General features: G+C 36.6%; 3 protein-coding genes across 3 annotated transcripts; all 3 read left to right on the top strand.

Annotated features, from left to right (window-relative positions):
* The first annotated feature begins 181 nt into the window (after window positions 1–181).
* Window positions 182–1,704, top strand: LOC113466061 (titin-like). The gene is made up of 3 exons (XM_026821144.1): window positions 182–191; window positions 625–1,379; window positions 1,492–1,704. Exons 1-3 carry the CDS (start codon window positions 182–184, stop codon window positions 1,702–1,704), a joined length of 978 nt encoding a protein of 325 aa, XP_026676945.1.
* On the top strand, window positions 1,699–9,166 carry LOC103505956 (zinc finger protein 236). Its single transcript, XM_008470337.3, has 2 exons — window positions 1,699–3,681; window positions 5,238–9,166. The coding sequence occupies exons 1-2, from the start codon at window positions 2,164–2,166 to the stop codon at window positions 7,761–7,763; spliced, it is 4,044 nt and encodes a 1,347-aa protein (XP_008468559.2). The 5' UTR covers window positions 1,699–2,163; the 3' UTR covers window positions 7,764–9,166.
* Window positions 9,167–13,917: 4,751 nt separating this feature from the next.
* LOC103505964 (zinc finger protein 513-like) lies at window positions 13,918–15,946 on the top strand. Its single transcript, XM_026821147.1, has 4 exons — window positions 13,918–14,101; window positions 14,501–14,734; window positions 15,061–15,240; window positions 15,648–15,946. Exons 1-4 carry the CDS (start codon window positions 13,918–13,920, stop codon window positions 15,944–15,946), a joined length of 897 nt encoding a protein of 298 aa, XP_026676948.1.
* The last annotated feature ends 389 nt before the right edge of the window (window positions 15,947–16,335 follow it).

Here is a 16,335-nt window from a genome sequence, read left to right on the forward strand (position 1 = left end):
TTCCTATTTATTTACTGTTTCTTCTTGTATTTTTTTATCCGAAGAGTGTGTGTTGTTAATATTAAATCACGAAATAATTTACCAAACAAATTCCGATTTTGTGTTTATTCATTTTGTTCTAGATTTAGAATGCCTAAGTGAATGGTGAATTACTTGGAAATGGAAAAACATTGTATAACTGATGGTAGTGGGTATGGGTACTTATACCTACTTACCTAGAGATCGTCTAAGCACTCTAAGCAATAGTATATCTCTGTTGAATTACTTTTTTTGTGGTACCTACTATTTATATTTTCTTACTTTTTCCAAGGTAACTTAAGATTGTTGGTAAAGTCGCAGCTTATTCATACTTATGTCGCCGCGCCCGGTGAAGGAATCAAAAAATATCCCATGTTCTCATTCAACAGAAACAGAAAATCATCTGAGATATGTATGTGATGATTGGTTAATTGGTTATACTGTTTGAGCTTTGACTATGTTTGGTACAGAGTATTGTTTGGTTTTAATGCGTTGTAATAATTTGGTCGTTGGTAAAATGAATGTTTCGCTTCCATCTGGCAAAGTTGATAACGAGAGATCATGTTGACTAGGTATACTAAATACCAGAGTTCATTTCACTTTCAGACGTGACGAGAAAAAGAGGTCGCCCTCCTCTAGGAAGCAACAATGCTTTGAAAAGCAAAATCCAGCAACTCAAGAAGACAATAAAGGCTCCCTCTGCAGAAAACAAAGAAGTTGCCGATAAAGAAGTACCTGCGCCGTCTGTGCCTGTCGGAACAGAAGTGAAAACCAAGAAGCGAGGACGACAGAGGAAAGTTCCGGTCGCGGAGGCAAGCGTGCCCTTGAACGAAGAGAAACCTGATACTCCCTCTGCAGAAAACAAAGAACGTGGCGATAAAGAAGTACCTGCGCCGTCTGTGCCTGTCGAAACAGAAGTGAAAACCAAGAAGCGAGGACGACAGAGGAAAGTTCCGGTCGCGGAGGCAAGCGTGCCCTTGAACGAAGAGAAACCTGATATCCCCGAAGCTAGCTCTGACACGCGTGACGTGAAGCAAGCCACAGCGAAAGCCCCAACTATCCCAGGAAGCGCTGAAGAGCCTCCCACGGGCGTTGTCCTCAGGCGAGGTCGCCGCTCAATCAAATTATTCAACCCGGCACAGGATGATGTGATCAACCCGCCTGTAGAGAAACGCGGTCGGCCTGCTGGGCCAAGCAAAACTAAAGTGACGCGAGAAGATCAGCCAGCAGCGGATGCTAAGAAAGGAACAGACGCCAAGCAAGCAATTGAATCTGAAAAAATGGCAGAGGCAAAACAACAAAACAAGCAGACGGACCCTAAACAAGTGACAGAAGCAAAACAACAAAACAAGGAGACAGACCCTAAACAAATAACGGAGCCAAAACAAGTAGTTCAATCTAAACAAGCAACAGTCACTAAGCAAGCAATTTGTTCTGAACAAATGACAGATTCTAAACAAGCAGAAGACAGACCCTAAACAAATAACAGAGCCAAAACAAGTAGTTCAATCTAAACAAGCAACAGTCACTAAGCAAGCAATTTGTTCTGAACAAATGACAGATTCTAAACAAGCAGCCCAGTCTAAACAAACGATAGATGCTAAACAAGCAATGGGTTCTAAACAACTAACAGACTCTAAAGAAGCAGTTGAATCTAAAGACATAGCAGATCCTATCCCAGAATAACTCTTCTTTTCCGAAGTGATTACGACTCGTGTGCGCATGGCCTAATTTGGAAAGTGGTAAGATAGGGATTGGTAAGAGCTAAGAGGGAGTAACTTTGTAGAAATGCTTTCTTAAGTTCAAAAGAACTAAATGGATATTATTGGGAAATTAAGTAGAGAAGGGTGAAATCTTACATTATGTTCTAGTTTATGTTTATTATTTTATTAAAAATAAATGGGTATATTTTTGATAAATGACTGTTTTCTTTTTATGTTGTTCTCAGGTATCACTGTCCTAAGAATGGGTCGTCCATTGATAAATTTGTGATATTTTTTTACTAACAAATCATATTATTTTATTTCAGAAAAAACTAACGAAATCTCCACTACTCCAGAAAATATTGCGGATCATGTTGTTTCTACAGAGTCTTCCAATTTAGATGAAAATTTTGACAAGGATTCTACTGAAGATAATTTGAACATGGAAACCCAAATGGCCGGTGCTGAGGATTCGCAAGGGAATGAAATAGTCAGCGGGGAAAGTGTTGATGCTTCTAGCTCTGCTGTTCAAGTTAGAGATAATGAACAGACTGTTAGAATAGATAATGAATTAGAATCTAGTGTATTGAAACCTGCAGATACATCCGAAGTAGCACAAGATAATATAGAGGGGAATGTTAGTGTAAGCAGTGTGGTAATTAATTTAAATAAAGTACTGGAGGAATCTAGTGCAGATAGTAATGAACCAAAAGAGAAAGATACTAGTGCCTCTGATAGCCACGGTACTAAGGATTCAACCCCTGGGAATAGTATTCTTGCCAAATATATTAATGAAACTCGACAAAGACATATGATTACTACAGGAAGCTTACAATTACAAAGAAATATACATTTGCTCGAACGAAACAATGTTCAAATCACTGAGAAACAAGGTCATATGTTGAATAGTAGTGTCTCTATTTATCCTAGTAAACCAAAATCTGTAGATTCTGCCAACGTGAGTGGACCAGACAGTGGTATTGGTCTTGTTAGAATGCAAAGCATTGTTCAACCTATGACTAGTGTACCCAGTCAGGGTTATAGACTAGCAGTACCTATGCAACATTTTGTTCAGTATCCTGGCAGAATGGTCGCTCCTTATTCTATGCCACAACATTCTCCAGGTCATATGCGTCCCGGCCACATACAGCTACAAGAACGATCCCAGCCTCCACCCTTGATACCGTTCCAAAACCAGATGGGTGAACATTTAAGATTACAAGGCTATGGTCATTTACAGATACAAAGACATCCTGCTGCTCAGTTGTCACCCCAAGGACAAAGCTCATTCCAAGAACGAATGATGCAAATGAATATGCAAACCAGAATGCCGCGTATGCCAATGCAGATGCAATACCCAACATATTACGCAGGCCAGAATAGATTTCCAAGTAGTACATCTCCTAGTGGCATACGAGAGAGACCCTTGTCAGATCCTAATTCCATGAATGTCTCCGGTATGCATGCTTATAGAATGAGTAATATACATGCTGAGAACTTTGAAAGATATCCGAGAAGCTATTCAGAACCACATGAGGAACCGACCAGGATGAATCCTGATATTTATCAGCAAGAAATGTATCATGATAATTCATATCGACCTGAAGCCTATCAAAGAGATCCGAATGTTAATGCGAGTGAAATGTTTTACAGAACTCTTCCAGCTGCAAGTGATAGACCAATGGAAATGTATCAATCTAAATCAAATCATGGTGACACTATGAGACATCATACACCAGACGGTCAATCAGTGTTACAGAAAGAGTTGGAAGGTTCAGGTCGTGTGATGAATACGTCAGATAATGATAAGGTCATCACAAAACAGGAATTCATTGAAACTATAGACGAAGCTCATGATGAAACACTTGAAGACAATGAGTTTGTAGATTTCGAAGAGGCATTCAGTTCAGAGCAACGTGAAAGACAAACACAAGAAGGAGAAAATTTCGAAGATAACAACATAAGCATTGAGCATTTCCTACAAGTAGATTATAGTGATAATGCGAATAACCAATCCTCGATGAGTCGAAACATTTGGAAGTGGTGATCAATCATTGTCAGAATTGTCCTAAGACACTGAGCAAGGATATCTTCCCTTGCTACAAATGTATGTTTGTCACCAAGTGTATGTTTGTCGGGGACCTTCGCTCGCACATCATCAACAAACACATGAAGAAAGATGTGGAGGAGGGAAAGAAGGAATCGCAGAGTGATGAACTGGATGTGAAGAAACTGGCGGAGATGATGGAGGAGCCAGAACTACGCAAGAGAATGCGAGGCGCCTTGAGAGACAAACCAGAACCGCAGTCCACCAGACTAAGACACAAGTCAGAATCCGATACAGATTCACGCAGTAGTGGATACCCTGAAGTGAAGCCTCCAGCTACCAAACCCGCCCCAGCCATGAGAGACAAGCCAGCTCCGGCCATGAGAGACAAATCCGCCTGGTGCATTCACTGTGACCGACAGATTGATATTCCTGACCCAGACAAACACATGCAATCTCTCATTGCACATTGTGTCGTCAACTGTCCTGCTAAACGTAAAGGAGACATTGTGTGTTACCAATGCGACATTGCCTTCCTGTACAATGGAGATCTGATCCGACATATTACCAACTACCATATGATCAAGACGCCTGGCAGAACCAATGACCCGGCCCGAGTGAGGACTGTACAAAAGTCTGCTGGCCCTCCTATGTCGTCGACGCCATATAGACTAGACTCTGGCCCTGACCCTGGTCCTAGTCAAAAAGGCAAGACCATCAAATGTCGGTACTGTGACTTTGAAACAGTGATAGCGAGACAATTGCAGCTTCATATGTACACGACGCACAAGAAATCGTTTTGAGTGTGCTTTTTCCTTTGAAAGGCAGGGGAATGGAGTTTGACTTTCTTTACTTTCAGATTAAATATTAACCCTGTTGTCCACGAAGAAAATGATTCAGGAAATACAGGCTTATTTTATTTAATTATTTTTCTGAATAAAGATGAAATGTTAACTCGAGCTTTTTCCATATGACGTTCATACAAAAATGAGGTTAGAAATATGGGTTTTCCGTGCATTCTTTTTTTTATTTCGAGGAGAAGAACTGAAAATCTATATTTTTGGACCTTGTTTTCCACGAACTGTAATATTGAAATTGCTCTTCCTATGAAACTTTAAAGATTTCACTACCCTCTCAGTAAGTACCTGTTTGAATTTTGGTTTTTGACATTTTGTAAATATTGTATCTAGGTAGTATTCGTACATGCATTCAAAGTTGAAGTTTCTAGATTTTGTTTATGAAAAAAAACCTTTGTGAGCACCTACCTATTTTTTCCTGTTTTGTTAAATGATGTACATAATAATACATTGAAAAAGTAAAAATTTGCTCTTGAAGATTTCAAACCACCCTGGGTGTCTTTACTCCAGCAGTAGGCTACTACTATTATTGTGGTCAAATTCTCAAATTATATTGAGGATAAAATTCCATACCTCGGCTGGGATTAAGGAGAAAATTTCGAAGATAACAACATAAGCATTGAGCATTTCCTACAAGTAGATTATAGTGATAATGCGAATAACCAATCCTCTCACAATGAAGAAGATCAGCAGCAACAACAGCGAGCTCAACCACTTTATCAAATGAATAGACAGAAAACAATCATTTTCAAATGCAAATATTGTAAGAAGAAGTTCTTCCACAAGAGAGAGTTGGAAAAACACATGATAACTCATTCCACATACACTAGAGTCAGAAGTGATGGAAAGAAACGAGACTTTCCTTGCACTCTATGTGATTGTTCCTACATCAGGAAAACACATCTAGAACGACACATGCTATCTCACATGAGAAAACAAGATCAATACAAATGCGGGAAATGCAATTTCTTCTTTGTTCACCGAAGACATTTAGAAATTCATAATTTACAAACACATTCTGGTAGATCTGAAGATGATGAGATTAATGCTAGATTTGATGAGCAAATCCAAATTGTATCTGTTGATCCTAATGCTCCGGATTTCGGCAATGATTCACAAATAGCGATTGCTAAGATTAAAGAAGAAATGATTGATATACCACAACGTAAACCTTTACACAAGCATTCAAACGTGAAGCGATCATTCTTCTGTCAACATTGTGGTAGAGCATTCTTGAAGAATCAGTATTTAAGAGCGCATATTCGTAATTTCCATGATGGAAACTTCTCCGAAAATACTGCAAGTGAATTGGTTGCTGATACGTCAACGCCAGTTCTCCAACCAAAGAATCTTTTCTGTCCAATCTGCGGCCAAGGCTTCATCAAAATGAAATACTTCAGATCCCATTGGAACAAATTTCACGAGCATGATCATGAAACGAGGATTGAAGTTGGGAAGAAAACAAATCCTGTACCTTTGAGTGCGCCACCTCCTCCATTAGTGAAGAAACCATTCGTCTGTCATATTTGCAACAATGGATTTTATCATCCGCAGAATTTAAAACGACATATTAGAGATGTCCACTATAAAAAGAAACTGGAGGCTAAGGATAATCAAGCGTCAAATAGTTCGGATAGTTGCATAACTGTAGATCCAGCCTTGCAGGTGCAAGTCAGTGTTGAGAATATAGCTCCCAAAGCACCAGTTCCTAAACGAAGACCCCCCTCAAAAGCAAACGGCGCTTTCTGTCCAGTTTGCTGCAAAGAATTTTTGTACGAATATAATGTTCGAAGGCACATACGTAATGCACATCCTCAGTATGCACATATGGCACCTGTGAAAACTAAACCGACCAGAAGTCTGATTCAAGATGAGCAGCAACAAGATGAACAAGAACAGGAGCAAGACCAATCCATCACGCTATCAAGTCTTAGTTCATCCAACATCAATGAGTCTCAACTGATGGGCTGGAACATAGAAGATGATGGAACGCAAGGCCCCTCCACCTCACACTCTGCAGAAGAACGTCCCTTCAAATGTACTCTATGTGATAAACGATTCTTCCGACTGTTATTCCTCAAGCGTCACTTTGGTACAAGCCATGGCGTGCTACACCCAGACACAACAGAAGATGATTGGAGTTTTGAATGTAAAGCATGTGGGAAACGATTTGCTCGAAATGATTCCTTGATTCGGCACATGAAATTCAAACATAAGAAACTATTCCGTGCAATGAGAGCCGAGAAGATAAGACAAAACTATGAGACAGCGAATAAAGCACAACAAGAAGAAAATAAAGTAGAAGAGTCTCAAGGTTTAACAGGACCAAAGATAGTGAGTGACAAACAAGAAACTGCTGGAGAAGAAGGAACAGAAACTACTCAGACTGAAACTGATCCATTTAAAGATATTCCCAATGAAGCACCAGCTGCTCCAACTCCCAAAATAAAAATATACCGCTGTTCAACTTGTAATGAAAGCTTCCGTAGTTCATTAGAGTATATCAAACATCAGAGAACAGTACATGCGAGACAAAGAAAACACAAGTGTAAAGTTTGCAACTTCAAGTTCATGCAATATTCCCACATGAGACGACACATGAACCAAGTGCATTCCAAGCAACACTCAGGAGGAACCAAGAAATGTACCAAATGTGAATTTACTGCAAGTAATAACATTGCTCTTAGCAATCATATGAGAGCACACACAAGAGAAGAAGCTAGTAAACGATATCGCTATCCTGAACCGGAACCAGAAGATATAGACAGTCAACCTGAAGAGGATATAGAATATCAAGATATAGAAGAAATTGAAACGCAACAAGAAGAAGAAGCAATTGATCAACAACAAGAAGAGATGGAAAGTCTACAGGAAGAAGGAGTAGTAAGCGAACAAGAAGAACGAATAGAAATGCATCAAGAAATTGAAAGTCAAGGAGAAGAGGAAATAGAAAGTCAACCAGATGACGAATTGGAAAGTCAACCGGAAGAAGAAATGGAAAGTGAAAACTCTCCAGAGAATGCAAACGATAGTATGGCAGAGACTTTTAACGAGAGCCTTGCTAAAACACTAGATGAAACTTTAGCAGAAACCATGGCTCAAGTCGAAGAAAACATCGATGAAAATTTAGATGACTAAAGTACGCACAAGCAAATGTTAACTCTGCACATTGCTATTTGCTAAAGATGGTAAGATCAAAATTAGATCCAAATTTTAGGAACTCTTGATAAAATAGAAGTAATATGTATTGTTATGATTATTCCATCAATATTTTCAGCAGCTTCCATGTGTTATGAAGTTATCAGTAATTGGTTTTAGTTGATTTCGTGGTATCAGATTTGTTGGTATGGTAGTAGAAATATGGATACTGTCCCCGATACGCGTTTTTACTCTATTGTTGTACTTATATTTTATTTTATTTATTGCACTGTACATAATTATTATTTTATTTAGTTTTATTATTTTAACGACCATTATTATGTCCTCTATAGACTATTTTATCATTATATTTTTTTATGTACAGAACTGTACCATATTATTAGAATTATTATTATGATAGAAGATTCCATTCCGTTATAGGTTAGGCCCAGTGACGGAATGTGTGGTGCGGTGAGTTTGAAATTTGGAAATTAATACCTGATTTGTGATCCCCTTGGTGTCTTGTATTGACCTAGCTAAGTGAAAAGTGTTGTGATTTGTCTCTCCCATTTGATTAGGCTCTGGGGTTACCTGGTAACACCTCATTATTTTGGGGCATGCTATGGCTGGCATACAGCATGAGGGAAGCTGATATGAAATCCATGGTATGTGACTCGAAAACTGTGAAGCAGTTCATTTGAATTTTGAACTCCCGAATGCCTTACTTTTGACACAATAGGTTACTCAAAGTAATTTTATTATTTTAGCCGTTGATATTTTATTATTTATTTATTTTTATTTATTATTTACTGTCACTTTCCATTTTATTTATTTTGTGAAGCCACTGATTTATAATTTACTTTTATTTTATATGATTTTAGTTAGATTTATCATGGTATATTATTATTTAAGAATATTGTCCAAGTTTTTCCCCCAAATTCCGTACTATCATGTAGGTATGATAAATTTCACTCTTAAAAAGATCATTGTCATTATTATTTGCGACAATTCAAAATCACATTCCACAAATCGATCTTTCATAATATACCTACGTGTCCTACACATGCAAGTTTAACTTTTTGTTAGCAACATAATTAATTATGTTGAATTTTACTTTAATTTCTTGGGCTCTCCCTTTTTTCTATGTAAAAAACAACAAAGTTTCAACAATTATTGAAGTATGAAGCTTTTTCAAAATTGAATGAAATCTGTTTGATTTATATTCCTAAAATGGCTGTCAATACAGTTGATTAACCATTTTCATTCTAAACGGAGGAAAAATATTTTACTTCCAAAGTTACATTTACACTCTTTTGTTGCAATATCCTTTACCCTTACTGATTGTGCAAAATATAACTCATTTTAACCCATTCAGATAAATAATTTGTGCAAATAAAAAAAAATAATAATAATAAAATAAAATGAGCATTATGTTGTAGACTGTAGCTCAGTAGATATTCTAATTTCATTGGAACATGGAAAAATTCTTTATTCAGACTATTTCTTATCTGGTAATTAAAGCAATAATTAGTCATGAGGGGTTTAGTTGAATTGTTGAATAATAATTTAAAACGTGCACATTTACTTTTTATTTACAGTAAGGCCCTTTTTATTCATACAATTTGGAGGGAGGGGGGGTCACAGTTTTAAATAGTCTGTTCTGTCTTGTTTTATTTTTAATCAAAAACTATCTAAATGGGATTAATCAGTTCACAGTTTTTAAAGGATAGTTTTGTAATGCATATTTGACAAACAATCATTATCTAATGTAACAGTGAAGATTCAAATGAAATGAACGTTCTCTAATTCATTTTCCTAAAATCTAACGACATCATCATCTATTCATGTTCATATTTTCAGGAGACATTAGCTACACATGCACACACTGCAATAGTCTCTTTACCAACGACTTTATCACGGTGGTAAGCCATTGCAAAACTTGCAAACGCATGCCTCGAAAAAATCCATACAGATCCAAATACGTTTGTAACCAGTGTGACTATGCCACCTACACGGAAGCTCTCATCACAGGACATATATTTCAACATTACGGTGTTAAACCATTCCAGATTTTTTTAATCTTCTCTGCACCTAAAACTGTGTCTTTAAATCATATGTTCTCTATCTTTTCATCTTCAGATTATGAGACTAGTTTTGTCTACAATTGTCATCATTGCAAAATGTACAAAACTTCTGTGTTGAACGAAATGGTCGATCATTGTAAAACCTGTACTTATATGCCCAGACCTAATATGTTTATCCATAAATACGTATGTTTCATGTGTGAATATAGAACGTATAATATCGAACTTATAAGAGCACACATATGTAGCCATTCGGGAGAGAGGCCATATAAATGTACTCATTGTTCCTTTGCATGCGCCAGGCAGTCAAACCTCTCGAAGCATTTTAAAAGCAAACATAAAATGTAGGACTCAGGAAGATCGTATTGAGAAAATTGCAACCTATAAATTGAAACTAAAAATTGCTTTTATGAAATGCCTGATTTCTTTAGATCTTGATTGTTCTCATTTCTTCAGATCCCAATACAACTTATTTCTACAGCTGTAAACATTGTGGATCTTTTGACACTTATTCGTTAAAGGAAATAGTCGATCACTCTAAAACCTGTCTCCATATGCCTAGACCAGATCCATTCAAATGTAAATATGTCTGTTATATGTGCGAGTATGGAAGCTACCAAGTTGATCTTATTAGAGCTCACATATGTGGCCATTCGGGAGAAAGACCTTACAAATGTACCTACTGTTCATTTGCCTCTGCGCGACAAACTCATCTTTCAACTCATATGCAATTAAAACATTAATTTGATATCCTCAACAAAATCTTCACTTATGTGTCGGTATTTTTAATTTAACTTAATATATAAAAAACTCTTGACTTTTTGTTTTACAAATTTAATATATTTTATCTATACGCGTATTTCGGGTGTTACCCCATTCTCAAGTTGTGGCAATCAACATTTATGGTAGTGCAAAATACATGGTAGGTAGGTTCAGGATATTCATTTTTTATTTAATGCAATTAATAAATCAAGAAAGTAAACCCTCATTCATGTTTCTAGGGCTCATTACATTTGATTAAGTTTACATGACTCGATAACTTTTTCCTGCAGGATACAAAAAGAGTTGTTGCATTCCTGAAGAAATGAAAACGAGTTATTTCTACAGCTGTCAACATTGTAGAGGATTCATAACTTCCATGTTAGATGAAATTATTGATCATTCTAAGTCCTGTGAATATATGCCTAGACCTGACCCGTTCAAATGTAAATACGTATGCTACATGTGTCACTATTCCACCCATTTCATCAAACTTATCCGAGCACACATATGTGGACATTCAGGGGAGAGACCTTATAAATGTACTCATTGTTCATTCGCCAGTGCACGATTGACAAATCTTCAAGCACACATAAGGATCAGACATTCAAAATCAACGGGTTAACAATATTAAGTCCATCTTACTAAGTCTTCATTACTTTTTCTCCTGCAGAAAACAAAAAGACCTTAAGGTCCTCAAGGATTAAGGAAGAGGTGAATAATATTTATTTCTACAATTGTCATCATTGTAAATCATTTAAAACTTCGTTGTTAAATGAAATAATTGATCATTGTAAAAGCTGTCGACCTACACCTTGCCGATTCAATTGTAAGTACGTCTGTTACATGTGTGATTATGCCACTGATAACAAGCAGCTCATCAGAGCGCACATCTGTAGTCACTCAGGAGAGAAACCATTGAAATGTACCCATTGCGCTTTTGGCACTGATAGACGACTCCTTCTTTTAGAACATAAACGAAGATGTCATTATCTTGACGATTAAAAAATATATTCTACCAGTGGAATAAAATTACCTTCATGTAAAACTATCTTCTCATCCATAATAGTCTGTAAGGGAAGTAAAAATATCGTAACAGCAAGATCCTAAAAGGGATGAGGTAAATGAAAATTTGAAAAAATAGTAGTAGTAAGAAATAAGACTATTTGGACTCAGCAGGTAGAATCAGTGAATCAGATTTGGAACCTTTTTTTTTTTAGCTTGTCATTATTTGCACAAGCAATATTATTACCATGAATATTTTAGTAGTTCCTATATACAAACCAACCTCTCTAGTATAGTAGGAATGTACATAGTTAGTGTGGTTCACGTCCAAGTCAATACAAAATTTAGCGTATGAATCTAAGAAAGCATGTTACATTATTACATTGAATTACTTCTAAATAATTCACAAACAAATTGGATTAAATACCCCCCCTTAGGTTCCTCCGTATATTATGTTTATTGATCTCCTCTTCTACACGATAAAGATAATTTTATTGTAAATTTCACCAAAAGGTATTATACATTACATCAAAAGAACGTTCACAAAGCGATATATCCAACACTGTTCTGGTAACTGTTGAGTCGTCAGCAAAAATGTCCGAGTCCTCGTCCATGTACCCAGGAAGATCATTAACATAAATTAAAAAAAGCAATGGCCCTAGAATCGAACCCTGGGGCACTCCTGAGGTGACCATGGAGAAGGAAGAGATCTCCTGAGAAGAAGAAACCTTGCTAAGAACATTATCATCATTGGATGTGTGGATGTGATTCCTATCCAATGTAAGGTGTGTACGAGTTCTACCTCCATCTTGCCCTATGTTCGATTTAGGGAGCCTTACACACTGCTGCCTCTCTGATAGGTAGGACTGAATGAGTTGCCGGCTTACACTATCAAAGTTGTATTTTGCCAACTTAGCTGTCTACATGCTATGATTTAAGACGTCAAATGCCTGGCTGACGTCACACATGAGAGTAGTGGCGTATTCTTTGTTTTCAAAGGCATTTCCTATGGAATCTACCAGTTTCAAAGTGGCATCTGTTGTAGATTTACCGTTTCGGAAACCGAATTGAGATTTTGAAAACAGATTGTTGTCTTCAAAATAACTTGTGATTTGAAGTTTCATTACCTTTTCTACAACTTTTGAAAAGATTGGAAGTACAGAAATCGGTCTGAAATTTTCAATAATATTAGTATTTCCCTTTTTAGGTATAGGTGTGACCGCTGCCTTCTTTAAACAATCCGGAAATATGCCTTCTTTAAAGATGAGGTTAGGTTAGGTTAGGTTAGGTTAGGTTACAATACGTCATAGATAGCGACATCTTGAAATGTGAAACAAAGATTGGGAGGCAATTCAGGTTGAACATAATTTAAAGGGTTAGCATTAACAATAGGAATTTTGATTGCATTGATGAAATACTCATTATAATCATTTGCGTTGAACTTATAACAATCATTAGTGATTTTTTTCTTAGTTTTTCTGCCGGCATCAACGATTTCCCACATGGCCTTGGCTTAATTAGAGTGAGATAGGATTTTACCGTCATTTGCCCGTTTTTTGGCAAGTTCAATTGCGGACCTATATTCTCTACAAAATGTGTTTTTATATGCCAGTAGATTAGTATTTGGATCACTCTTACAAAAGTCATACAAAGTATGGAGATCGACATTTTTCTAAATCTTAAATTTGCCCAAAATTCAAATAGGTACCAAGGTAAACAACAATTTACTGTCGATATGAGAGGACGTTATTGTTAAAGTCTTAGCTTAGGCAAAAGAATCTGAGTGAGGTCTACAGTTCACAGAACCACTAGTTAATTTTGTTTTGTTTTTTTTATTTTTTTATTATTTTTTTTTTATCGAAAAACTCTCGTAAACTCCATATATATTATATATAAAAAAAATAATAAAGCGTCTAATGAAAAATCCTAAAATTTTGTTTGGAAAATGTTTTCCTTGCCTGCCAGATGAATTAGGTACACATCTTCTTCTTTTTTACCACCATTTTTTTTTTTTTTTTTTTTCAATTTGGTATTTTTGTCATACAAAGTATGGAGATGATTTCTCATACATTCCCACTCGGAATGCCACCATTTTGTGGGTTCCGTAACGTACTTTTTCACCTCTTTCTTTTTTAATGGGAAAGATTTCAAGAAAGTTAAAACAATAATACTATGGAACTTGTCAAATTTCGAGTTCACATCTGTAGAGGAGTCATAAATAAATTGCCAATCATTCGATTCAAGAGTCCTGTAAAAGGTTAATTTGTTATTTTCATGGTGTCTACTCAACCCTGCTTCTGGATGAAATGATTCTCCATTGTAAAACTTGCACCTCTATGCCCCGTCCTGATGCATTCCGATGTAAATTTGTGTGCAATGTATGTCCGTACGGAGCGTACAGTAATCAGGCCATCAGGAATCATATTCTATCACACACCGGGGAGAAACCGTACGCCTGTTCGTATTGTAGCTATGCGTGCGCTCATAAGAGTAATCTCAACAAACATGTGCGGACGACACACCGATTTATGTAGAGTTTGTAGAGCTCATCTTTTGTTCTGTTTCAATTTCATGTTTTCCCTACCAATTTGAAAAATAAATTGGGGGAAAAAATAGAAAATAAAAAGTCGATTTGATTGTGTTCATTGCAAAATCATTTTTATTTTCTTCCTTTTCTCCATGATTACAAATAAGTACATTATTATTATTATTATTATTTTTCTTTTTTTCATTTGATTTTGACTGAAACAAGGGTATTTCCAATCAGAGTTGAGTGCATATGTAAATGATCATACTGGTTTTGCTTCGTAAGAATATTGCTGGGGACAATAAAGCTGGTTTGCCAGAAGACAGACGCTTAAAGACCCATACCTTGTTGTATATTTGCAGATGCATCTTCTAAGCGGCACGTGAACTATTCTTGCAAACATTGCGGCTCGTTTTCCACGTACGATATTGATGTTATGGTGGAACATTGTCGGTTGTGTCCCTCCATGCACCGCCCTGATGCATTCAAATTTAAATTCGTTTGTTACGAGTGTAACTATGGCGCTTACCAGACCGCAATGATCAAGGGGCACATTTGGTCTCACACAGGCGAGAAACCATTCGCCTGTAACTTCTGTCAGTTCTCTTGCACGAACAAGAGTAGTTTGACCAAACACGTGAGGACTATACATAGCCAATAAAATAATAATGATCGACCACCATTGCACCAGGCAGATTTTTGGATTGGATAAGTTTCAATATTTTTTCAGTATGTTAAGTATGTAGATAATTATTTGGCTAAAATAAATAAATAAAAAAACAGATGAACAAGAAAGAAAGAGCATCTGAATAATTGATTCCTTGTATCCTATTTCGCCCATTACCGATATTGGATATTTTATTCCCACTGTTTTAGCTGTTACTTACTCAGTCAGTTTATACACGATCTTTGTTGTTTCCAGACATTTTCAAAGGCCATCCTCTCAGTTGTTTACATTGCAAGGACTTTATGACCACGGATTTCGATCAGTTGATTCAGCATTGCAAATTTTGCGCTTACATGCCGCGACCCAATCCCTACAAGTGTAAATACGTTTGTTATCAATGCAACTACAGTTCCTATCACATTATCCCGTTCAAAGGTCACGTGTTTCAACATATTGGCGCGAAACCATATAAATGCCGCTACTGTCCATTCGCGTCTACAATCAAAAGCAATGTATCTGCCCATATGAGGAAGATCCATTTTAAATATTAATATCAAGGTGAACCTCCAGATATTGAAATTTTATTTATTCTGATTCTTAAGTACCGCTCGTACGTCTTCCTAAAATCAATATTGTTTCCAGTGTGTGACATTTCTTTGTTTGTTTCTAGATCCAAGCAATGTTTTATGTATATTTTTTTATATCTTCATAATTTTATAAATACAATATAATTATTTATTATTGTTTTCAAAAATATATTTACATTGTGTTACTATTCTTTTTTCATTGGAATAAAGCATAATTAAACTCAACACCCATTTTGACTTTTGATTGATTTCCAGATATTCTTAACCAAGTTTACAGTTGTGTGCATTGTAACAGTTTCGAAACCTCCAACATGGAAGATCTCATTCATCATTGTAAAACATGTTCCTTCATGCCTCGGCCCAACACATATCGGTGTAAATTTGTTTGCTATCAATGCAGCCATGGTTCCTATCAACTAGCTCAGTTCAAGAGTCACATATTTCAACACATGGGACACAAACCATTTAAATGTAACTTCTGTTCATTCGCCTGCACTTTCAAAAGCAACCTGAACCAACATTTGAAGATGGTGCACAGATTCATTAATAAATAAGTCGGTAGCAAAGTGGAACGTTTTCGATTCGAAGAATGTAATGAGGTCCACACTCCACATTTGTTTGAAAAAGCTTTTTCAATTAAATTTTCAAGAATGAGATTTGTCAAACTTTTGATAAATAGATAAAATCATTTGTGAAAACGCTTTCTCCCTTTCACAAGCGTCTAATCAATATTTCCAATGTGTTCCTTTTGTTCACACACACTATTTTCCAGAATTGGTCCTGGTCAAATCCGCATCAAGTTTCTTCAGGAACGACCAATTCGACTCGCCTCAAGTCATGAGGGCACGGTTAGTCCGGTGGTAATGCGCTTGCTTTCCATGCAGAAGGTCCCGGGTTCGAATCCCACCATCGACAAAAATTTGTACTCGTTTTTCGATTGCAA

Source organism: Diaphorina citri, unplaced genomic scaffold (genome assembly GCF_000475195.1).
Source record: "Diaphorina citri unplaced genomic scaffold, Diaci psyllid genome assembly version 1.1 scaffold206, whole genome shotgun sequence".
Taxonomy (NCBI): Eukaryota; Metazoa; Arthropoda; class Insecta; order Hemiptera; family Psyllidae; genus Diaphorina; species Diaphorina citri.